This window comes from Simochromis diagramma, unplaced genomic scaffold, assembly GCF_900408965.1.
Source record: "Simochromis diagramma unplaced genomic scaffold, fSimDia1.1 OVJJ01000343.1, whole genome shotgun sequence".
In the NCBI taxonomy this organism is placed as follows: Eukaryota; Metazoa; Chordata; class Actinopteri; order Cichliformes; family Cichlidae; genus Simochromis; species Simochromis diagramma.
The window spans coordinates 10,871,255-10,890,499 of record NW_024386831.1 but is presented as its reverse complement, the minus strand read 5'-3'; the positions used below and the strand labels follow the sequence as shown (position 1 = coordinate 10,890,499).

At 38.6% G+C, this 19,245-nt stretch overlaps 1 protein-coding gene across 4 annotated transcripts; it reads right to left on the bottom strand.

Moving 5' to 3' along the window:
* Nucleotides 1-430: 430 nt before the first annotated feature.
* LOC120731335 (coiled-coil domain-containing protein 138-like) lies at nt 431-18,841 on the bottom strand. 4 transcript variants are annotated; one of them, XM_040028332.1, is made up of 15 exons: nt 18,474-18,839; nt 18,050-18,089; nt 17,170-17,272; nt 16,984-17,078; nt 16,691-16,854; nt 16,387-16,524; nt 16,082-16,201; nt 15,666-15,743; nt 15,329-15,448; nt 14,702-14,830; nt 14,434-14,550; nt 12,548-12,725; nt 9,061-9,234; nt 4,652-4,790; nt 431-3,424 (listed from the first exon to the last, which is right to left on the bottom strand). In XM_040028332.1, the coding sequence occupies exons 1-15, from the start codon at nt 18,552-18,554 to the stop codon at nt 3,298-3,300; spliced, it is 1,803 nt and encodes a 600-aa protein (XP_039884266.1). In that variant the 5' UTR covers nt 18,555-18,839; the 3' UTR covers nt 431-3,297. The 4 variants fall into 4 exon arrangements, with proteins under 4 accessions (XP_039884266.1, XP_039884267.1, XP_039884268.1 ...); XM_040028333.1 differs by having other exon boundaries at nt 16,984-17,072; nt 18,474-18,838; XM_040028334.1 differs by lacking the exon at nt 15,329-15,448 and having other exon boundaries at nt 18,474-18,841.
* Between the last annotated feature and the right edge of the window lie 404 nt (nt 18,842-19,245).

Below are 19,245 nucleotides of genomic sequence, written 5' to 3'. Positions count from 1 at the left end.
TAGTGATCACGTCTATCTCTTTATGACCACAGTGTACCCATCTTCTGACAGCTGCTTCCAACAGGAAAATGTTGGTCTTTGTGTATCCACAAAAGTGGTACCTATAGGATAACTTGACTGCTCATCGAGAAACATTGTTTTAATCTGACAACACTGTTTAAATGGCACAGACTGCACGTGTTACCATTCTGCACAACATCTCCAGATTGCAGCTTTGCCAAAGCAACAGATGAGTTGACGAAGTCTGAAAGTGACGAGTGAATGGATGCTGAGCTCCAGCTCAATCTGTACTACATCCAAAGAGACAGATGAGGATGAAACAGCGGATTTAACATGCTGACGTTGACAGAGATTTCATTAACCACACAGCACATGGCCTGAACCGAAAGATTAAATTATTCAGACTTCTCTAAGACAAATTCAGAACATATTGATGTGCTACCACAAACACTGAGTTTATTCTTTTGTGTACTGACCTTACAAAAGTGTGAAGCAAAAGTCAAGCAAATAAATAATTTTCATCCACATTTGGTCTTCTGATACTCCTAATTCTATTTTCATATCAAGGGACAAACATATAATATTTACTTTCAACAAAGGAATAATTGAAAAATCTCTCTCCCTCTGAGAGAGACAGATAATTTCGCTCTCTCTCGCTCACCATCTATAGAGAGATATGATAAAGATATCATATGATTTAAAGCCCCTATGTTTAAGAGTGATAATGACCTGTTCTATAGTTCTAACTATAAACACATCACTCACACAACTGATCAATAAAATTGTTGGTGCAACATCAAACATAGTAATAAAAGTTTCTTTATAATTCTTAAGCAAAATCCTGAAGCTTTGAATTTTAGGGCCTGTTACTTTAAATAAGTAGATGTAAGTGGATTTATTGGCTTGTCCTTCTGCAGCGTGCAGGAATCAGGAGAATGAGAGCAGATTTGAAGGTAGGTTATTTATAACGGAGCTACTGGCCAAAAGCTACGTTGTTATCCATTATCATCCCATGACATGAAAAACATCAAAGATGGATATAACACAGGTATTCCTTGTAACAAAGAAATATACAAATGACTTTATACACAGATTAAAGTGGTGCATACACACTGCGAGGTGCTTTCTGCAATTAGGCAGAATTGGATGGTAGTCTGTAACACTTCAAGAACAGGAAGTGAGTGAAGGCAGAGGCAAGGATTAAAGGGTGGAAGCTGAAAATGGAAGAATGTTGCACCAAATTCAGGAAGGAATTGAGAAAGGTTCTGGGTAGTAATGAAGAGTTACAAAATGACTGGGAAGGTACAGCCATAGTGCTGAGAGAAACTGCCAAGAATCAGTTTGATGTATCCTCTGGACAACGGAAAGAGGACAAGGAGACTTAGTGGTGTAATGAGGAAGTACAGTAAAGTATTCAAAGGAAGGGGTTGGGAAAGAAAAAGTGGGAGATGAAGGAAGAAGACAGTAGTACAGGGAGGCTGGACATACAGCATAGAGAGGTGACAAAGGAAAAGGCTTATAGTGAATTGTATGTGAAGCTGGACAGTAAGAGAAGAGAAATGCACTACAGATGGAATAAGTTGATGAGCCATGCCAAGACGCCATGGCAAAGAGTCGGGGTGTGGTGATGATCAATGCTGAGAAAGAGCTCTACAGATGTGATGTTTGCTTTGAGAGTGCTGATGGAGAATTACAGAGGTCAGAGGGAGTTATACGGGGTCTTTATGGATCTAGAGAAAGCATGATAGGGTTCCAAGAGAGGGACTGTGGTAACTATGAGGAAGTCAGCAGTGGCAGCAAAGTATGTGAGGCTGGTGCAGAACGTGTATGAGAATGTGATAAGGTGTGTGGTTGGACAGGTGGGATTTTATCACAGATTGGCTCAGAGCACCTTTTTTTTTTTTTATTTTTTTTTTAAAATTCGCAGAGGCTGACAGATGAGGTCAGGCAGGAGGGCTCTGGGAAGTCGCTCCTGGAAGACAGTCTGAAAAGGTGGAGGTCTGCACTGAAGAGAAGAGGAATGAAAGTCAGCAGAAGCAGGACAGAACACATTTGAAGGGGTAGGTGAACATGCGAGGAGTAGAAATAGTGAAGGTAGAAGAGTTTCAACAATCAAACTAAAGCAATGTATAAGTGCACAAATGAGGTGAAGAAGAGAGTGCAGCAGGGTAGAGTGGGTGGAGATGAGTGCCAGGGGTAATTTGTGACAGGATTGCAGCAACAGTGAAAAGGAAGATTTACAAGATCCCACTGAGCTCTGCTGTGATGTATGGTTTGGAGATGATGGCACCGACAAAAACATAGAAGGAGCAGAAGACGCTCAGATTTTTACTGGGAGAAACAAGAGGAAAATGTCAATATAAATCAGTAGTTTTATCTGAAAATGACATGTTGCCTCCCAGGAAGTGCGTCATGTTTACCAGTGAATCAAATCATGTGCAAATTTAAATCAGTTTTTTGGGGTTTACAAAGAAACCCAATGACAGAGTACATGGTAGTCTATATCTTACAATAAACACGTGATTTAAGAACACAAATCTTTCATCATGATGAAATCTTTCATTCCAAAAACCTAACCTGAGCAGAAGTCTGCACTTTAACAAACGTAATTAATTGGGGATTTGCTTTGCGGATATTAAAAAACCTGCATGTATAACCTTTAAATTCACCAAAGAATGACTCAATTATATTTGAAATATCAGCTGTAATTGCTCCAGTTCGTTCCATCAACCACCACTAGCGCACCTCATATTGAGACTATTACTCTCTGTCAACTCAGACTTGCTCTGGAACAAAGAAATGAGACAAGTTTATACAAAACACAGGGGGGGTGGGGGGGTTCAGTACTTCATGTGCCATCCAAACTTAATATGCTTCAGTTCTTTTTGTTTATTGCCATTAAACCATTTTACAGTCACAACCTCTCTTGGCAAGAGTGACACTCACTTTTATATGGAAAAATGGGTTTATGATCTCCAAAAAAAGAACAATTTGCATTTTGGAAAACGAAAAATATGGGTCAGAGACTTAAAACATACACAGCTTTAAATCAAAGTGCTTATGACAAATAAAATACAAACACTTCATTGTATTACTAATAAAGAAAGCATGTCTCCAGTTATTATCTGAGGTAAACCAGGGTGGAGCTGCTGTTTTCATGTACTTTTGAAGTTTAAGCAAATCTTTCAAAAAGAAGAAAAAAAACCCCAACAGAATCCAGGGAAAGTGTTGAAATAGTGAAGGAGAAGGGATGTCATCTTGAATAAGTCTCTGCAGACCAACACGATGAGAATTGTATTATTTAATGTTGTGGAGGATCGATCTAAGGTTCAGGCAGAGGAAAGCGTGTGTGTTTTTGGTTTTGTGATGCAGCTCTTCTATTTGGAGATGCAGGGAGGAAAGTTCAAACAGATGATGGTTCTTCCTGGAAAAAGTTAAAAAAGAAAATGAAAAACAAAGTGTTTCTACCTGCTGTGAACAAAGTCCGTTACTGTGCTGTTTCAAATTTCACATTATGTCTCTAGCCTCCAATGTTGCATATCAAAAATACAAATTAGTGCTCCATGGCACAACATAAGAAGTTTTGGGACATTGTTTAGGTTGTTTGATTAGACTGCTAATATGCTAAATGCTAGCAAACATATCCCTTAAAATCTAGTAATGTGAAAAGGTCTTGCGCCCACCCCTCATTTCTTTATATCTTTTAAGGAAAATGGGAGCTGAAAGCGATTTAATAAAACCTGTAAATGTACATGAAAACAGGGTCTAAGAAGCAAATTTAGCGTTTACAACATTCTAATAAGCTTAAAAATCAATATTTGTTATGACCAAATGTATTATTCGACACAGCCTGAGCTTTTATAGCCAAGCTTTCTTGTAATTTCTTTCAGTTATCTTCGGTAATAGTTCTCCAACATTGAATGCGCTTCTTGAAGCACAATCAAAGCTCTTCTTTGGATGTTGGCTGCATTTTGTTCCATTCTCTGTCAAAATGATCCCACACCACTTCAATAATGTTGCGGTCTGGGCTCTGAAGAGGCCAGTGCATAACTGACAGTGTTTGATTGTGTCACTTTCTATTGAGGTGTACTTTTAGTACACTGGCAGTGTATTTGGGATCACAAGCTAAAATGCAACCCCAAACCATGACAAAGCCGTTATACCTTCCTCCCAACCTACTTCATACAGACTCATGATGATTTGAACCAAACATTTCGAATTTTGAAATGAGAAATTTTATGAAAGACTCCATAAAACTTTTGCTACTGATCTCAAACCCAATAAATAAAAGAAAACATTCCTCTAAAAATGGTGCAGTATTAGGACTGGACTGAAAAAGAGTGAAAGAGCATCCAATATCCAGGGTAAAAACAAAAAGCTGTGACCTGAAGCTGTGCAAAGGATGAACAAATCCATGTTGAAAATGCAAAGACAAATCTCGTGTATTCCTGGAGTAAGTCGTGACAATCCACAAAATAAATGTTGCAAAACATGTTCACTTCCACTAAATCTTCTATTCAAATGCTGATTGGCTATTAAATATTTCTATCCATGAAGTCAAACGTAAACACATGAATCCAAGCAGGCAGGTAGTTTTTAGCCACGCCCAGAGAAATGCTTCCATGTTTAATATGGACATCACTGTGTCTACCTGATGTTGGAGAGCTTCTGCAGAAGGATGGAGAACTTCTCCAAAGATGGGAGGTCCAGATGAGGGTTTTTAAGAAGCAAGAAGGATGTTTGGAAAAACTCTTCACAGCTACATGCATCCAGAAAGGAATTTAAGTAGCCTATGAGCACAACAACAAAAGCAAAGAGAACAGGATATTATCAAGGCAATCAATTCTGATGATCTGCAACACATTTTATTCAATGTCAAAACTTCTAAAGAGATGGGAATTATCAGCTTAATTTTGCCAGCAAGAAAACTACACGAACACACCAACAAACCATGAATAACACAGAAAAACAGGAACACATATGCTGGTCAGAGTGTCTCTTAGAACATTGTATTTCCATATTGTCACTTTTAACTTTGACCTCAAACCTCAAACATACACAAACTCACACAGGGAGATGAAACAAAGGACAACAACACCAGTGCACACAGATGGGAGCTGTAGATCTCTTAAATTAATAACAGCAAACGTTGACCTTAAAATGAAGACGATTTCGAGTAAACAAACATTTGTTTCTGCTAAAAGTCACATTCCTGCTCCTTGAAAAAGTAGCTGTGTGTTAAAACACACATGCAGCGAGGGAATACAATCTGAGCAACAGAGGGACTTTTTTTGGCTGGTGAAGCAGCGCCACTGGCATCAAATCACAGCGGAAGATGGATGGGGAAGAATAGCACCGGGCTTAGATAAGAAAGGATCAGACAGATAGAAAGATAATATGACAAAGATAAGAAGGGAAACATGGATTGGTCAGTCTTTTTCCAACAATATCTTACCCTCAAAATCACTATGGATAACTATGGTAAAATGAATACTACTGGTATTCATTTTACAGCTTATAGGTACATTTGACACATTTCAAATTTAAGCATTTTTAAACTGCCTTTAACTCCAGCCTTTTAATGTAAGCTTAAACATGGCCCACACAGACAAACATAATCCACCAGTGAAGCAGAAGGTACAAGGCTCCAACTAATTATATGTTTCAATAAGACAATTATTTTTAATATAGTCAAATCAAATGTAGAATAAACAGTGTTATCACCAAAACTCCCCAAGGTCCTGTTATTTAAAGCTATGCTGGGTTAATAGTTGAAAAGATTGAGTTACTGGTAGAGAATGTGACTACCTCTGTACAAGAAGAGGCGATTTGACCACAGATGTTTGGTACATTTGTGTATAAATGGACCTTTTTACATTTTTTTTTTTTTTTATTGCTAACCTTAAGGTGTAAACCTTTCCCCCTCTTCCTCAGCCCTTTTCCATCTCCCCTCATTACTGCTTGTAAAACAGAATAATTAGCAAGTCTCGCAAGGCTTACAATCCCCTTGAAACACACAAATATCTGCACACACATACAAACACACAGACCTCAGTCCCCAGTCGCCTCTGGCATATGGTCCTGCTGTTTATTAGTATGCAGCAGTTTAAATGATACGGCTCATAACCCTGCTGAACTCACCCTTCCATGAAAACACACTGCAGCTGGTATCTTAACCTTGTCCACCTCCATCTACTCTTTTGTCTTCCAATAAGTAAGACAGAAAGTGGTAGGGGTCCAAGGTTTTATGACCACGATTTCCAGATCTATTGCCTGACCACTAGTTATGATTGATCTAAGTTCAGAAAGAAAAAAAAAACAAAAAAAAAAACACAACGTAATTTTTCACATGTGGTTTTTATGTGGGGAATATGTGGAGTGATACACCAGGAGGGCTGTTTTAACTCAAAGAAAATTGTGATATTCAAAGCAGTCTATAAATCAGGGCTAGCAAAGTAATCACAGCAGCTTTGTCAATCAAAACCAGTTTTTAGGCAATATGAATTATACAGTTTTAAAATTGGCTCATAAGCTGGATAAAACTTGAACCATCCATTTAAAAAGTTGTTTTCAAAGAAGTCAGCAGAATCTAAATAAAAGAGAATGAAATATGTTTTAAAAAATGAACTCTACATTTTATTGGAAATGGTGAAAACATAAATGTGCTTATTTTAAATTGAATTAAAATAACCTTTTTAGAAAAGTGAGGAGAGGGACTTCTTTACCAATGTGTTGCATCACTTCTTTTTTTTTTTTTTTTTTTTTTTGCTTAAAGCCTTTGGGAACAGAAAAGGCCAACTACTACCATCTCGAAACATGTTTTATACACAAGCTTCCTGTGTTGTTTCCTCCAACTGTAATGAACAAATTGTACACTTTTAGAAAACTCATCCTATAATAGTAATAGGAAAAAGCACTTTCTATATGAAAAACAGTTGTGGTCAGAGGTTTACATACACTCATCTTGGACATGAATTTCATGGTAATTTGAGTCTTTCAACCCCTACCAGCATTTCGTTAATTGTCCATCAGGACCCCTGACCACTCTTTTCGGACTTTTTGGACATTTAATTGGGTTGTTTTACTGGGACAGACTCTGCTTTAAAGCATAATCCATAAATTTTCAACACGGTTGACATTGGAGCTTTCCAGCAGCTGAAAATGTGCATGCTTTATCCATTCCAAAACCAATTTTGATGTGTGTTTGCGATCATTGTCATGTTGGAATACCGAGACACATCCAGTTTTAAATGTGTAGCTGCTGAGTTCAGAAGAAGTTGAAGAATTCGAATGTAGCCCTTAATTTTCATGATTTCACCCACTTCCTAAAATGTACCAGTACCACTGACCACACAACAGCCCCAGAGCATGATACCACCACCACCATGCTTGACAGCTGGTACAGTGCTTTTTGAAAGCCTGACATTTACTGAGGTCTTTAGGCCTTTTTTGTTGGCCAACACCCTCTCAAGTCCAATATAAAACCAACTTTACTGTGGACAGGGGCACTGGTGTTCCAACAGTTTCCAATTCCTTCCAAGCTTGAGCCTTGGTTGTTCCTGAGCCTCATCTAAGGGTAAAAATTTAGGTGTTCTCTCCAAGACCATGGCAAATTGGTGACACATCTAAACAACTCATATTCAATTGTTTAGAAATGGCTTCAAGTGCCCTTCCCAACTTGTGTAAATCTACTGGTCAATCAATTAGTAAAGCTGGTAAAGAGAAACTACCAGTTATAGTCCATCATGATCACTATTGAGATGTTAAAAGGCCTTAAAAGATTGAGCCAGTATATATACACACTTTTGACTCTGTGTGGATTAGAGAGAAAAAAAAAGAAGACTTGTATTATTGCTTTTTAAGCACTCAATCTTTGTTAAATAATTAATTGTTTACCATTATTATGGGATGTCCATACAGGAAGTCATTCTTTCACTGGGCATTGGTTTGTAGATAATTATTGGTCCTGGACATTCCAAGGTCCAGTTGCCTAGGTAACTCTCTAATGTCTTTACCACCCTGTAACATTTCAATCAACAGTAGCCCTCACTATGATTAGTAGTTACTTTAAAGTTTCACCTTGAAGTTCAGAAAAGTTTCACTCAGAACATGCTCACTTTGTGTTTGTCTGTGGTTATTTTGCTTGTCATTGCTTGGAGTTGGTGAATGCCAGTGACAGTCTATGGTTTCATGTTGCTGCCCCTTGCTTACCTTGTGAATGTTCTTTTAAAATATAATTGCTGATACCTTTAAAGAAACTATTCTGGATTAAGAAAAACAAAAACAACACCCCAAACAAATCAAGGACCACCTCAAACAGCATTAAAATGTCAGATAACAGAGCATCAATAGATTTTAATATCTTCTAACATTGTGCAAATACCAAGTATCTTAGATTTAAAAATGTTTTCAATCGTGAAATTGTTTTTGTTATCACTGTAGTGTAAGGTACAATCATTTAAATAAATAGACTACAGTTATTCACATTAACAGATAGTATTCATGTATCAAATTCCCACTTTTTAATTATTTCCTAGGGTGAGCGATACCATTGACTGAATGGTAAATGGACTGGTTCTCATACAGCGCTTTTTAACTCTGAGAACTCAAAGTGCTCTATATAAACTTTTTTTCTTTTTCTACCCAAGTGCTTTCTATCTAACATTCACACATATTCATACTCTGATGGATGCATCAGAGAGCAACTTGGGGTTACTACCATGCCCAAAAACATTTGGCATGCAAAATGTCTTGCTACTCAATGCAAATCTACTACTACTACTACTGCTACTCAGCAGGCACATGTATCAACATTCATGAACTGATCAGCATTGACCCTTTTAGGTTAAATGTACCAGAAGGATGCTGCAGAAGTTGCAGAAACTGAGTCACCACATTATATTCACTAAAAATAGGAAAAATACAATTACAATGGAAGCCAAAGCCTTTTACGATAAGCCTGTCTTTGCTCTGAGCTGCATTGAAAAAAACAAAAACAAAAAAAACACCACGCCATAACCATTCATCTAAAAGTGTTTACCACAAAACAAGCCTACTTACAGGACTCCTCACTGAGTTTCATCAGAATGTCTATAGGCATGTTGAGCCCTGTGCGACTCCCCTGAAGCACTGAAAGCAGCCTCTGCACTCCTCCATAGTGGATGAACAGCCCTCGATTCTCCTCATTCATCAGTTCTATATAGAGACTTTCAAGTGCCTGGGACAGCACATCAGCTGCAAATGACAAGAGTAAAGTAGAAACAGTCAAAAACACTCCAGGTGTCTAGATGAAAATGACACATTTCTTTCAGTTGAAATTATAGTCTTAAAATATATAAAAAAAATAATATGTTGTTTTCTTTTCTTTTTTACATTTAAAGTAGCTGTTTTTGTTATTTAAATTTTTTTCCCCCAATAATTTTAAAAATAATAATAACAATTATATTCAATGGTATTACTAACTATTTTTAATATATTTACATACATACATACATGTTTATCATGTTAAAAGGGTAACAGTGGAAGATCTCATTGAATTTTGTTTGAAGGTTTCCACGTGTTCATTTCAAGCTCGGAGACCTCTCGGTAGCCTAGCCCCCACCATTTTCATTGTTTTCTGTTCTTGCTGAGAATTATACATACATAAAAACAGCTTGTACAAACTGTAAAGTTAATTAAAAGAAAATAAAACAACATGCAAATGTTTATAAGTCTTGGGATATTGTATTGAGCCTCATACAGAGAGGTCCAGTGAACAGCTACAAAATGCAAGTTCATTTCTTGTCAGTCAGTTGTTCAATTTCTTTTGAACAACATCTAAACATGAAAGACTGTGTAAGAATGGTTGTATTTCCCAGACAGTTAATGCAAAATTTACTGAATCCCTTGAATTAAAGCTGAAAATCTGCACTTCAATCACATCTTTGCTGTTATCCATTGTTGTACAAAAACATAAAAATTCTGTATTTGTCCAAATACTTATGGTTCTAACTGTATGATTACTTATTTGAGGTTAGATTACTCACTGAGGCAGAGACCTTTCTTAGTGTATCCCTTTGCATTAGATGCATTACACATGGAAAGTACTCATTCACCAGCTGTTTCCTATCTTCTCCCACTTAACTCACAACTTTCCACTGTACTTTGGATGTAATGGCTACAGTCCTCTGACAAAGTTATTTTCAGATTTCCAAAAGCTTCATATTTTACCTGACATATGATAAAGGCCAAGCTTTGTTAGTTTAAGTGCCTGAGTTTGGTATATATAAAAATGAGCAATTAGCAAAGGAGAAGAAATATCTCTTTATTACAGTCAATTTGGCTCCTCAACAATCCACAAGGAAAAGAAAAAAAAACTAAACCTGGTAGGCAGATTGACAGAAAACAGTCTGCACTGATGTGCTGAGGGAGCCCTCGAGCAGACGGAAGGTCATTTTAGAAAAGAGTTTCATAAAATATGTCAGGATTTGTCAGGTTTGTGGGCTGAACTCAGAGAGCCAACCAAGATTTATAGTGTGGAAGGGCAAAGAGCTCCTTGCCTCTTTAAAATATTTGCACGTAACGGAAGAGGGCCAAGAACCTAAAGCAATGCTAGCAGCTCTGTGATCTGAGGATTTTCCTTATCAAACCCAGCCGAGAGTTTAGATCCAAAACTATCACTCACTGTCAATATATAAACTGTGGATGGAAGAATAACATGTTAGTGTAACATGATGCCAATATCCTAACGTTTAGCGAGAAATGTTTACCATCCTACTGTCTTAGTTAAGCTTTGTTTAGGAACAAACAGAAATCGTGTAAACCCATCCAGCAGTTTAATATTTAAGTCTGCACTCAGACACCAAACCCTGACCTAGGTTCAACTATATAGAGCCAGGCATATCTTCTAATTATCTCAGAAAAGACAGTAGTTACTTATATTTTTTTTCTCTTTCTTATTTTACTGGTTGCGAAAATTGTCACACTTATTACTCTGAGCTCTGATGGGCTGAGACGCTAACCGTGTCTGCACTCGGAACTGAGCTGTTAGTGATGCATATGTAGTAGAAGTATAACTTGACAGAAAAAAAGCTTTTAAACCTCATTTAGGACCAAAAATGTCAAAGTTTTATGCATTTTTTGTATCATTCATTTCCTTGGAAAATTAAATGTGACCACTGATTCTATATATGCAGATTTTATATCCTAGTGACCAGTCAGTTAAAGTTACCGCTCTCCAGTCATCTTTGTTTTAAAATAACATTCAAAATAACTGTCCAGCATTGTTAATGACATAGCTGCTGAGTGCTGACACTTGCTTCTAAAAGGAAACTTCAGGGCTGGCTACCTCTGAATGGCAATGGATAACAACTGGTGTGCCTAACAATGCTTTAGACTGCAGTACTGCTTTACAATACAACACAATTTTTGCAATGGAACTCAACTCAAAGACAATATTATATGTTGTTAAGGTAATTGATGATAATAAATATCATGTCTTTGGTACTTCTAATCATGACAGTGAATGCAGTCTACCAAACATGTCCATTATTTAATCTCTGCATTTATTTCAAAGTATGGTCCCATGCTTTAAATCAGAGCATAGCATCAAGTCAGTTATACTTCCAGAATATTGATCTGGTCATTTAAGTAGCAGAGCGGGGTTGTTAATCAGTCTCACCTGCTTCGGTGTTAATGGCATTAACAGCAGATGCACTAGAGCAGGGTTGGGCAATTCCAGGCCTCGAGGGCCGGTGTCCTGCAGGTTTTAGATCTCACCTTGGGTCAACACACCTGAATCACATGATTAGTTCATTACCAGGCCTCTGGAGAACTTCAGGACATGTTGAGGAGCTAATTTAGCCATTTAAATCAGCTGTGTTGGTTCAAGGACACATCTAAAACCTGCAGGGACACCGGCCCTCGGGGCCTGGAATTGCCCACCCCTGCACTAGAGACACAATAATTGGGAAACCCGCAAAACAGTAATGGTTTTACAGGTGGAGGCCTCTGCCTTTTTCCCCCAAGCATCTTTTTAATGTATTTTCTCATTAGTTTTGCATTTGGCTAGGGTTAGTCTCACTATTGGTAGCATGATGAAGTTGCACAGATAGTATAACTCCTTCTAGGATGGCACATCAATATGTCCCTATTGCCAGAAGATTCACTGTTGCTTCCAGCACAGTCTCAAGAGCATGGAGGAGACTCCAGGAGAAAGGCAGTTACTCTAGGAGAGCTACACAGGGCTGTAAAAGATACTTAACTCATCCGCAAGAATGGTATCTGCTCCTCTGAGGAAGGAGGGACATGATGAGCACTGCCAGAGCCCTAAAAAGGTACCTCCTGCAGTCCACTGGTGTGAATATTTTTGACCAAACAATCAGAAACAGACTTCATGAGAGTAGCCTGAGGGCCCGACTTTCTGTATTGGGTCCTGTGCTCACTGCACATTGAGATCTGGTATGCTTTCAAAATGTTCTTTTAATTTTTGAGGAGTGTGTGTGTGTATATATATATATATATATATATATATATATATATATATATATGCACGTGTTTTCATTAATACCTTGTGTGATGGTGCTGAAGATAATGAGGACAGAAAGGATCCGTGTATGAGGACAAAGGCTTCGGTAAAGGGGCCAACTTCCAGCTGCTTCAGAGCATTTCATAGGGTGATCTGAATCTTCTGCAGGCTTTGACACTTCCTCTCCTATCCATTGCAGAGTAGCAGATGGTGCTACATGCTAGGCAAAATATACAGAAACACACACTCAGATGCTCTGGCCATTGCGCAATATTAGCAACTGTGCCTGCAATCATTCACTTTTGTTATATAACTGTCAAAACAGAAATTACATGCCTACAATGATCTTCATCAAATGCTAGTGTATAAAATACAAGGTCAGCCTGACAGGAAGCCAGCAGGCTTCTTCTGCAACTTTTCCATAACTGATGGATCTAATAAATCAGCACAGTAAACTACAGCTACTATCCAAGATTTATGTATTTTGAAAGCTGAAGAGCTGGTGGTCTTTCCCTTTCCCCAAGGTCTCCACTGGTTCACCAAGAACCCTCATCTTAAAGTCATCTCTGTTTCTCCATCTATGTGTTTTGGCTCAAAGCCAGTTGGTATTCATCATATAAAGGGAACACGTTATTTAGCAATAAGGAAGCAAGTGGTTTAACGGGCCCAAGCTCCCTGTAGCAGGACTAGTGACAAGGACTTAAGGCTGGAAGATTGGACACGGTAGAAAGTAAGTGGATAAGGACAGTTGGTGTAGGCTGAACCCAAGCTCATAGCTGGGACTGAGGCCAGATGACTGGCAGCTGGTAAGGACTTCATACGAGCATGAAAATTGCAGTCCAAGTCTGCAAATGGGATTGGGCCACGGTTTAATAATGTCTCACATTCAGATAGCAATTGCTGATATACAATGTTTGTTATCTAGGACTCTTGAGGGGCTTGTGGCCAGATAAGGAGAAGGACACACACCCTTATCAGAGCCACAAAAACGGCGACAGCGTGCTCAAATGTCTAGACTCTGTCTGACACACATACAGGCAGGGGACTTCAGAAAACCAAGCATCTCATGTAAACACAAGATGAAACTCGACAGGACTACCAAACAAGGAAGCCTTCCTTAGTGTGAAGGGAGATGTAGCGATAAAGTGGATATCCCCCGCTTGAAGTCGATGTGTACCTCTGATGTGTGGGGAGGGAAAAACTGTGTCAACTTTAGAGCCAGCCTCATGTTTTGAAATGAGGTCCAGCAGCTTTCTGCTAGCAGAATAACACTCAGCTTTATAAAGGCTGATGAAATATGAATGAGCCAGGCCACAGAATTACCTGCATCTTGTTATAGATTGTAATCTCACCCTGCTGTGTTCTTACTTTCTAAAAGCAAAGCTTATCTAGTAACAGGAATAACACTGCTGCTGAAAAGTGTCCAGAAGCAATGTTTTAGGAATAAAGCGGCTGTTACTTAGATTAATGTCCTTTCAGGCAGCTATGCGGGAGATTTAGTTTTTAAACAGTGGCAGATCATATAAACAAGATGCAGCCCATTTTGTCTTTCTTGCAGAAAAACAAACCATCCCCCCTGAAGGTCACTGTCTTGGCATCGTTTTTTCAGCACTGGCTTGTTTGCTCACAGTGAACACACACTTAAATTTTCATGAAAAAGAATAGTGACTGTGTTACTTTGTTTATAATGATCTCAGCCAGAGCTTAAATAGTCATAGCGTAACATTTCTTTCAACAACCCAACAAGAACATTTCCTAATAAATATCATGCATGGCAAAAGGTTTAATTATTCTTTTTTTTTAGCTGAATTCCGGTAAAAATGTCATGCTCCACATGTTCATAATATAATACAGTAAGTTCCTTGGTGCATCTAAAAATTACCTGCTCTAAAAACACAGCTTGCTCACAGAAATAATATTATCTTTACCTGCCTGCTGTTGTCCAAGTGTCTCAAAGCAGAGTAAATGAGGCGAAGCAGGTTGAGGAGGAGCTTAGGTTCTGACAAAGGAGTGTGATGAAGCTGGTCTGCTAATAACGGCAGCACCTAAGAAACCCAAGATAAGTTATGTCTAATCAAACTCTGTCCGTGTCTCATCATCTCCTGCTTTTTTGTTGTTGTGACACCAACTGTGTGTGTTGGAATAGAGCCGGGAAGAAATGCAAAGATCAGAGCAAAGCTGCATTGAGCACACCACCTTGAGGCATCTTTCGCTGAGCAGAACCTCTGAACACCGGCCTACACCTTCCACTTTGTTTTCTGTTACATCAAGCACCCACTCCAGCAGAAAGGCCATGAGCTTCAGTGGAGAGGGAGTTACGCTGCCCTGAAGGAAGAAGGGTGAAAAATAAGTTACAGTTGCTGTGTTTATTAGACCTCTCCCAGCTCAAATATAATGCAAAGAAAAAGTGTTAAAAAAGAAAATAAAGCAATAAAAGTTTGACAAAACCAGCTTTCTCAGCAGGGATATAACTGTATCCAACTCCGTATATCTATCTTCATCAATAGCAGTGATGATAACTTAACATAATCACAAACTATGATTTATCATGTCAGTTGGAAGTATGCGTGTGGTTTGTGGAGAAGGGCTGTTGTACCATTTCCTTTCCGGGTATATGTAAAGAGCAGTGTTAGTGTTTGTCTAACCACACTAAACCATGTGCAGCGTTTTTCACTAAACACATTAACGATAGATTAAGTAACATGGCTGTAATTAGAGGAAATCTGTAAATCCTGCTGATTGGTAGTACATTTAACTGTTAAACAAACAACCCCCCCGGTCCCACTCCCACACACAGAGACGCACTCTGAGTAGATGAAGTACCTTGTTGTTGGGTTTTCCAGAAGCTGTTGCTTTCTCCTTGTTGCATGGTTTAAAACACTCGGTACTCTTAATACTCCCTTTGTTGCAGCTTCTTGTTGCTAAATTGTGCTCATATTTCCTCTTAAAATAATAATAAAAAAAAAAAGCCAAAAAAAGTAAATGTCAATATCTGTTTTGTCTATTTACTAAAGATAACAGATATCAGAATGGCCTCCTTTATTCAACTCTCATTATTAGATGCTGAAAACTGATTGTGAGACTAAACGTCACAACTTGAAGGCTTTTCATATAAAACATGAAGGAACGGCCTTTTCAGCACTGAGATATTTGTTGTTACCTGAAGATTTTCAAGCCGAGCCTGCACCCTCTTGGATTTGCTCTCCAGCCTCTTATTTCGTTCACTGATCTCATTCAACTGTTGATTTGAAAAAAGACAATGACTATCAGTGCGCTGTTGCAATATAAATTCCCCAAAAGCATTTAGATCAACAAAACAAGTGTAGACAAAGCAATCCTAATACACTGCCGTATTAGTGAACTTCCAGATATCTTATGTTGTAGCGCCCTCCTCTGGATCAACAAGCTACTGGCTTGGTAAGAAAACTTTAACTTCATTTTTGGGAACATTTGAATGGTAATTTTGAAGATGCCATCATCTTCATTTTGAATATGACATTCAAAAGTTGGAAATAATCATGCTTATGAAATGTTCAGACCTAGATTAGAAATTTTACAAATGCAACCAATTCCAACCTGCTTCTTCATGTTATCATTGAGCTCCTTGATTGTCTCGAAATTGCTTTTAAGCCTCTTGTTTTCTTTGTTTCTCTCTCGAAGAAGGTCCTGCAGCCGGCTCAGTTCATGCTGGTGTTTCTGGTGAGATGCACACATAACTGAACATTCACACAAAATGAAGATAGCAGTGACACCTTATGGAATAATCCATGACCTGTAAGTGCATGGATGGTTATGTAGAAGGTGGAAGGAAAGGGAACTATGTGTGGTGAAGAACACGTCCCTTCTTTTTAATGTAATATGATGTTTTATTCGTGTCAAACCTCCTCTATAGTCACAATGCGACTGTGGACCATCTCTTTCATCCCAGCCAGCTTCAGCAAAGCCTCTTCTTGCCGTTTTAGCCTCCTTTCTCTCTCATGCAGTTCTCTCTCCCGCTGCTGCTGATTTTGTCGCTCTGCCTGTGAACACACAAATGCATGCTGAGTCTACAGCTTCAGCACAACAAAAACCGAAATACCTAACATGCCATGTTTGTAAGGTTTCTTCATTTTAATTGATTGAGAAATTCTGGACATAGAGCTTTATTTATTCTATTATGAGAGGAAGAAATATTAATGTGCAAACCTTTAGCTGTTTGTGTATGGTCATCATTTCATGGTAAATCTTGACTAGTGCAAAGGAAGATGAGTCACATGAGTTGGGAAACTGGAAATCCCACTGCAGCTCTCTGTCACTCTCAGCTTCCTGGGACCCAGAGCTACCATCCAGATAGGAAGGCAAGGTCACATCTGGACAAGAGTATAAAGTTATTAAAAGAAAACTTTAAATCAACTTAGGATATAATTTCAGCTTCTGAGTGAAGCAGAAAACATTTGCCTTGGCAACAAAGTGGACTACTACCTGTGAAACACACATACCTGTTTCTGTAAACAGCACCTGAGACTCCTGAAGTGGGACTACTGTGGAGTCTGCACTCAGGTCCTCATTGTTGCCATGCAAACTACAACTGTGCCAAATTAAACCAAACACAACCACATACAGGTTTTGCTCAAAGAAGTCATCATAAACATGCAAACACTTCCATGGTGTTACTGATCACTTACTGCTCAGGATGATTGGCGACTGCTTTGAACAGTTCATGCAAAGCTCTGTTGTAGCATTTCAACTCTTTGGACCCACCAGTCAAAACAAGTCTTTGTGCAAAGTCTAAAAAAAAAAAAATATTAAAAATAATAATTATAGTCATTCAATAATTTCTTTAATTTGTGTAGCACTGTCCGTACATGTGATGTAGCAAGTGCAATATGTGGTCTAACTTTAGAAATGTGTCCAAAATGGAAAAACTAGCTCTCAGTGAGATTTTATATCAGCAATTGGCAATTTGTTTTCTCAAGGGCCCACATGAGATTGTTGTAGGCGGCCGCACTAACGAGCTGAACTCAATTCTGCTAAATATGAATTTTAGCTCTTTATAAGCTTTCCCATGAATGCCTCCACAGCAGTGCCAGTTTCCCATGTGACCCTTGGGAAAATTAACCGCCCACTCCTATTTTAGAGCTTCAGTAATTTGCTTAGACAAGTTGAATGTTTTTCAAAACACCAAATTTTTTGCAATGGGACAATTGCGCTTGAAATTTCTTTTAAAGAAAGCTGGGCTACCAGCTGCAGTAGCTCTATATACTTTGTTTCACTTAAAAAACAAAAACAAGAAAACAAAAACAACAATGTAATTTCCCCAAGACTCTCTGAACTTTTGCATTTTGTTATGTACAGAACATTGCAACCCACTGTGTCAACAGTAGCATTTGGGGCTTGCTTTTAAGCTTTTCACCATTTTTAAAATAGAAAAAAAAGCTATAATTCAATAATATCATATTAACCAGTGAAGACAAATGTGGTGTGACGTGCAATATTTAATAAATATATAACGCTTAAAGATCTGTTGGAACCCAAAAGGGCATGTGACACCCAGACTACACTTACCATCACTGGTTCCTGTGGTAGTTCCCTTTGGAGGTAGAACCTTAAAGACAGTGCAACATGTTTTAGAACATAGGTGCAAAAAGACAAAATGTCATATAACTATTTGTCAAATAACGTGGTGACTACTCTTACACGAAGCCTACATACACAGCTGGTAAACCAGAAATACAGAGGCTCGGTGTTCAACTAGCTACACGTTAACCTAGTCTGTTTCTTATGAATTTAGATACAGGGATGGGAGACCAGATATTAATGATTTAAACGCGTAGGTTAACGTACATTTAACCAGTAGTAACTATGTAAACAAGCTTGGTAAACGTCGGTCGGAGAACAAACAGAAGAATGGACAGGCAACTTTTGCACAGGGTAGCGTTTCCAAGATACTGCACCACAAAACTTAACTGTGTACTTCAAATTGTCAAACCTGCTTCCTCCTCTCCAAATATTGCTGCCCAGGCTTTTCCACTGTGTTATTCAAGTCGGCATCCTTGAAATGTTGGTTCATAGCTACTATTACTGTGATTAGAATCTTCCTCCTCTTCACTTTTATCCCACGAGTTTACGTAAAATAAAAAATAAAACCAACTTCCGGTTAAAACTTTCGAATTAAAACCTCTTCATATCATGGATAAAGGTACTTTTTCTGAGCTGGTATTCTGTAAAGTCGTAACATATTCGACATTACTGGTGGCATGTTGGAAAACTTCCTTAACCAACCGTGTTCGCTAACTTTAAAGCACCATCCAAAATTTGGCGGATGATTAATCACGTGATGCATTTTCTTCAACGCCACCAGCGCTGTTTAGTGGGGGACAATGGCGCCAGCTAGTGGCTTTTAAATGTAATCCATATGAGGCAGACAGGTATAACAGTGTAGCTGCAAGGAGCAGAGGCAGTGAAGGTGGATGAGTTTAAATACCTGGGGTCATCCAAGCAGGTGAAGGAGAGAGTGCAGGCAGGGAGGAGTGGAGAGGACAAAAGGAAGACCTATGAGGAGTTGCATGGATGTAGTGCTGAGGACATGCAGAGGGTTGGTGAAACAGAGGGGCATGCTAGGAATAGGGTAAAATGGAGGCAAATAATCCTCTGTGGTGATCTCTAAAGGGACCAGTCGAGAGAAGAAGAAGAAGAATATTGCTCCAAATAAAAAGAGAGAAGTACAGGACTATAAGTGACAGCAGGTGCGGAGGATGAAT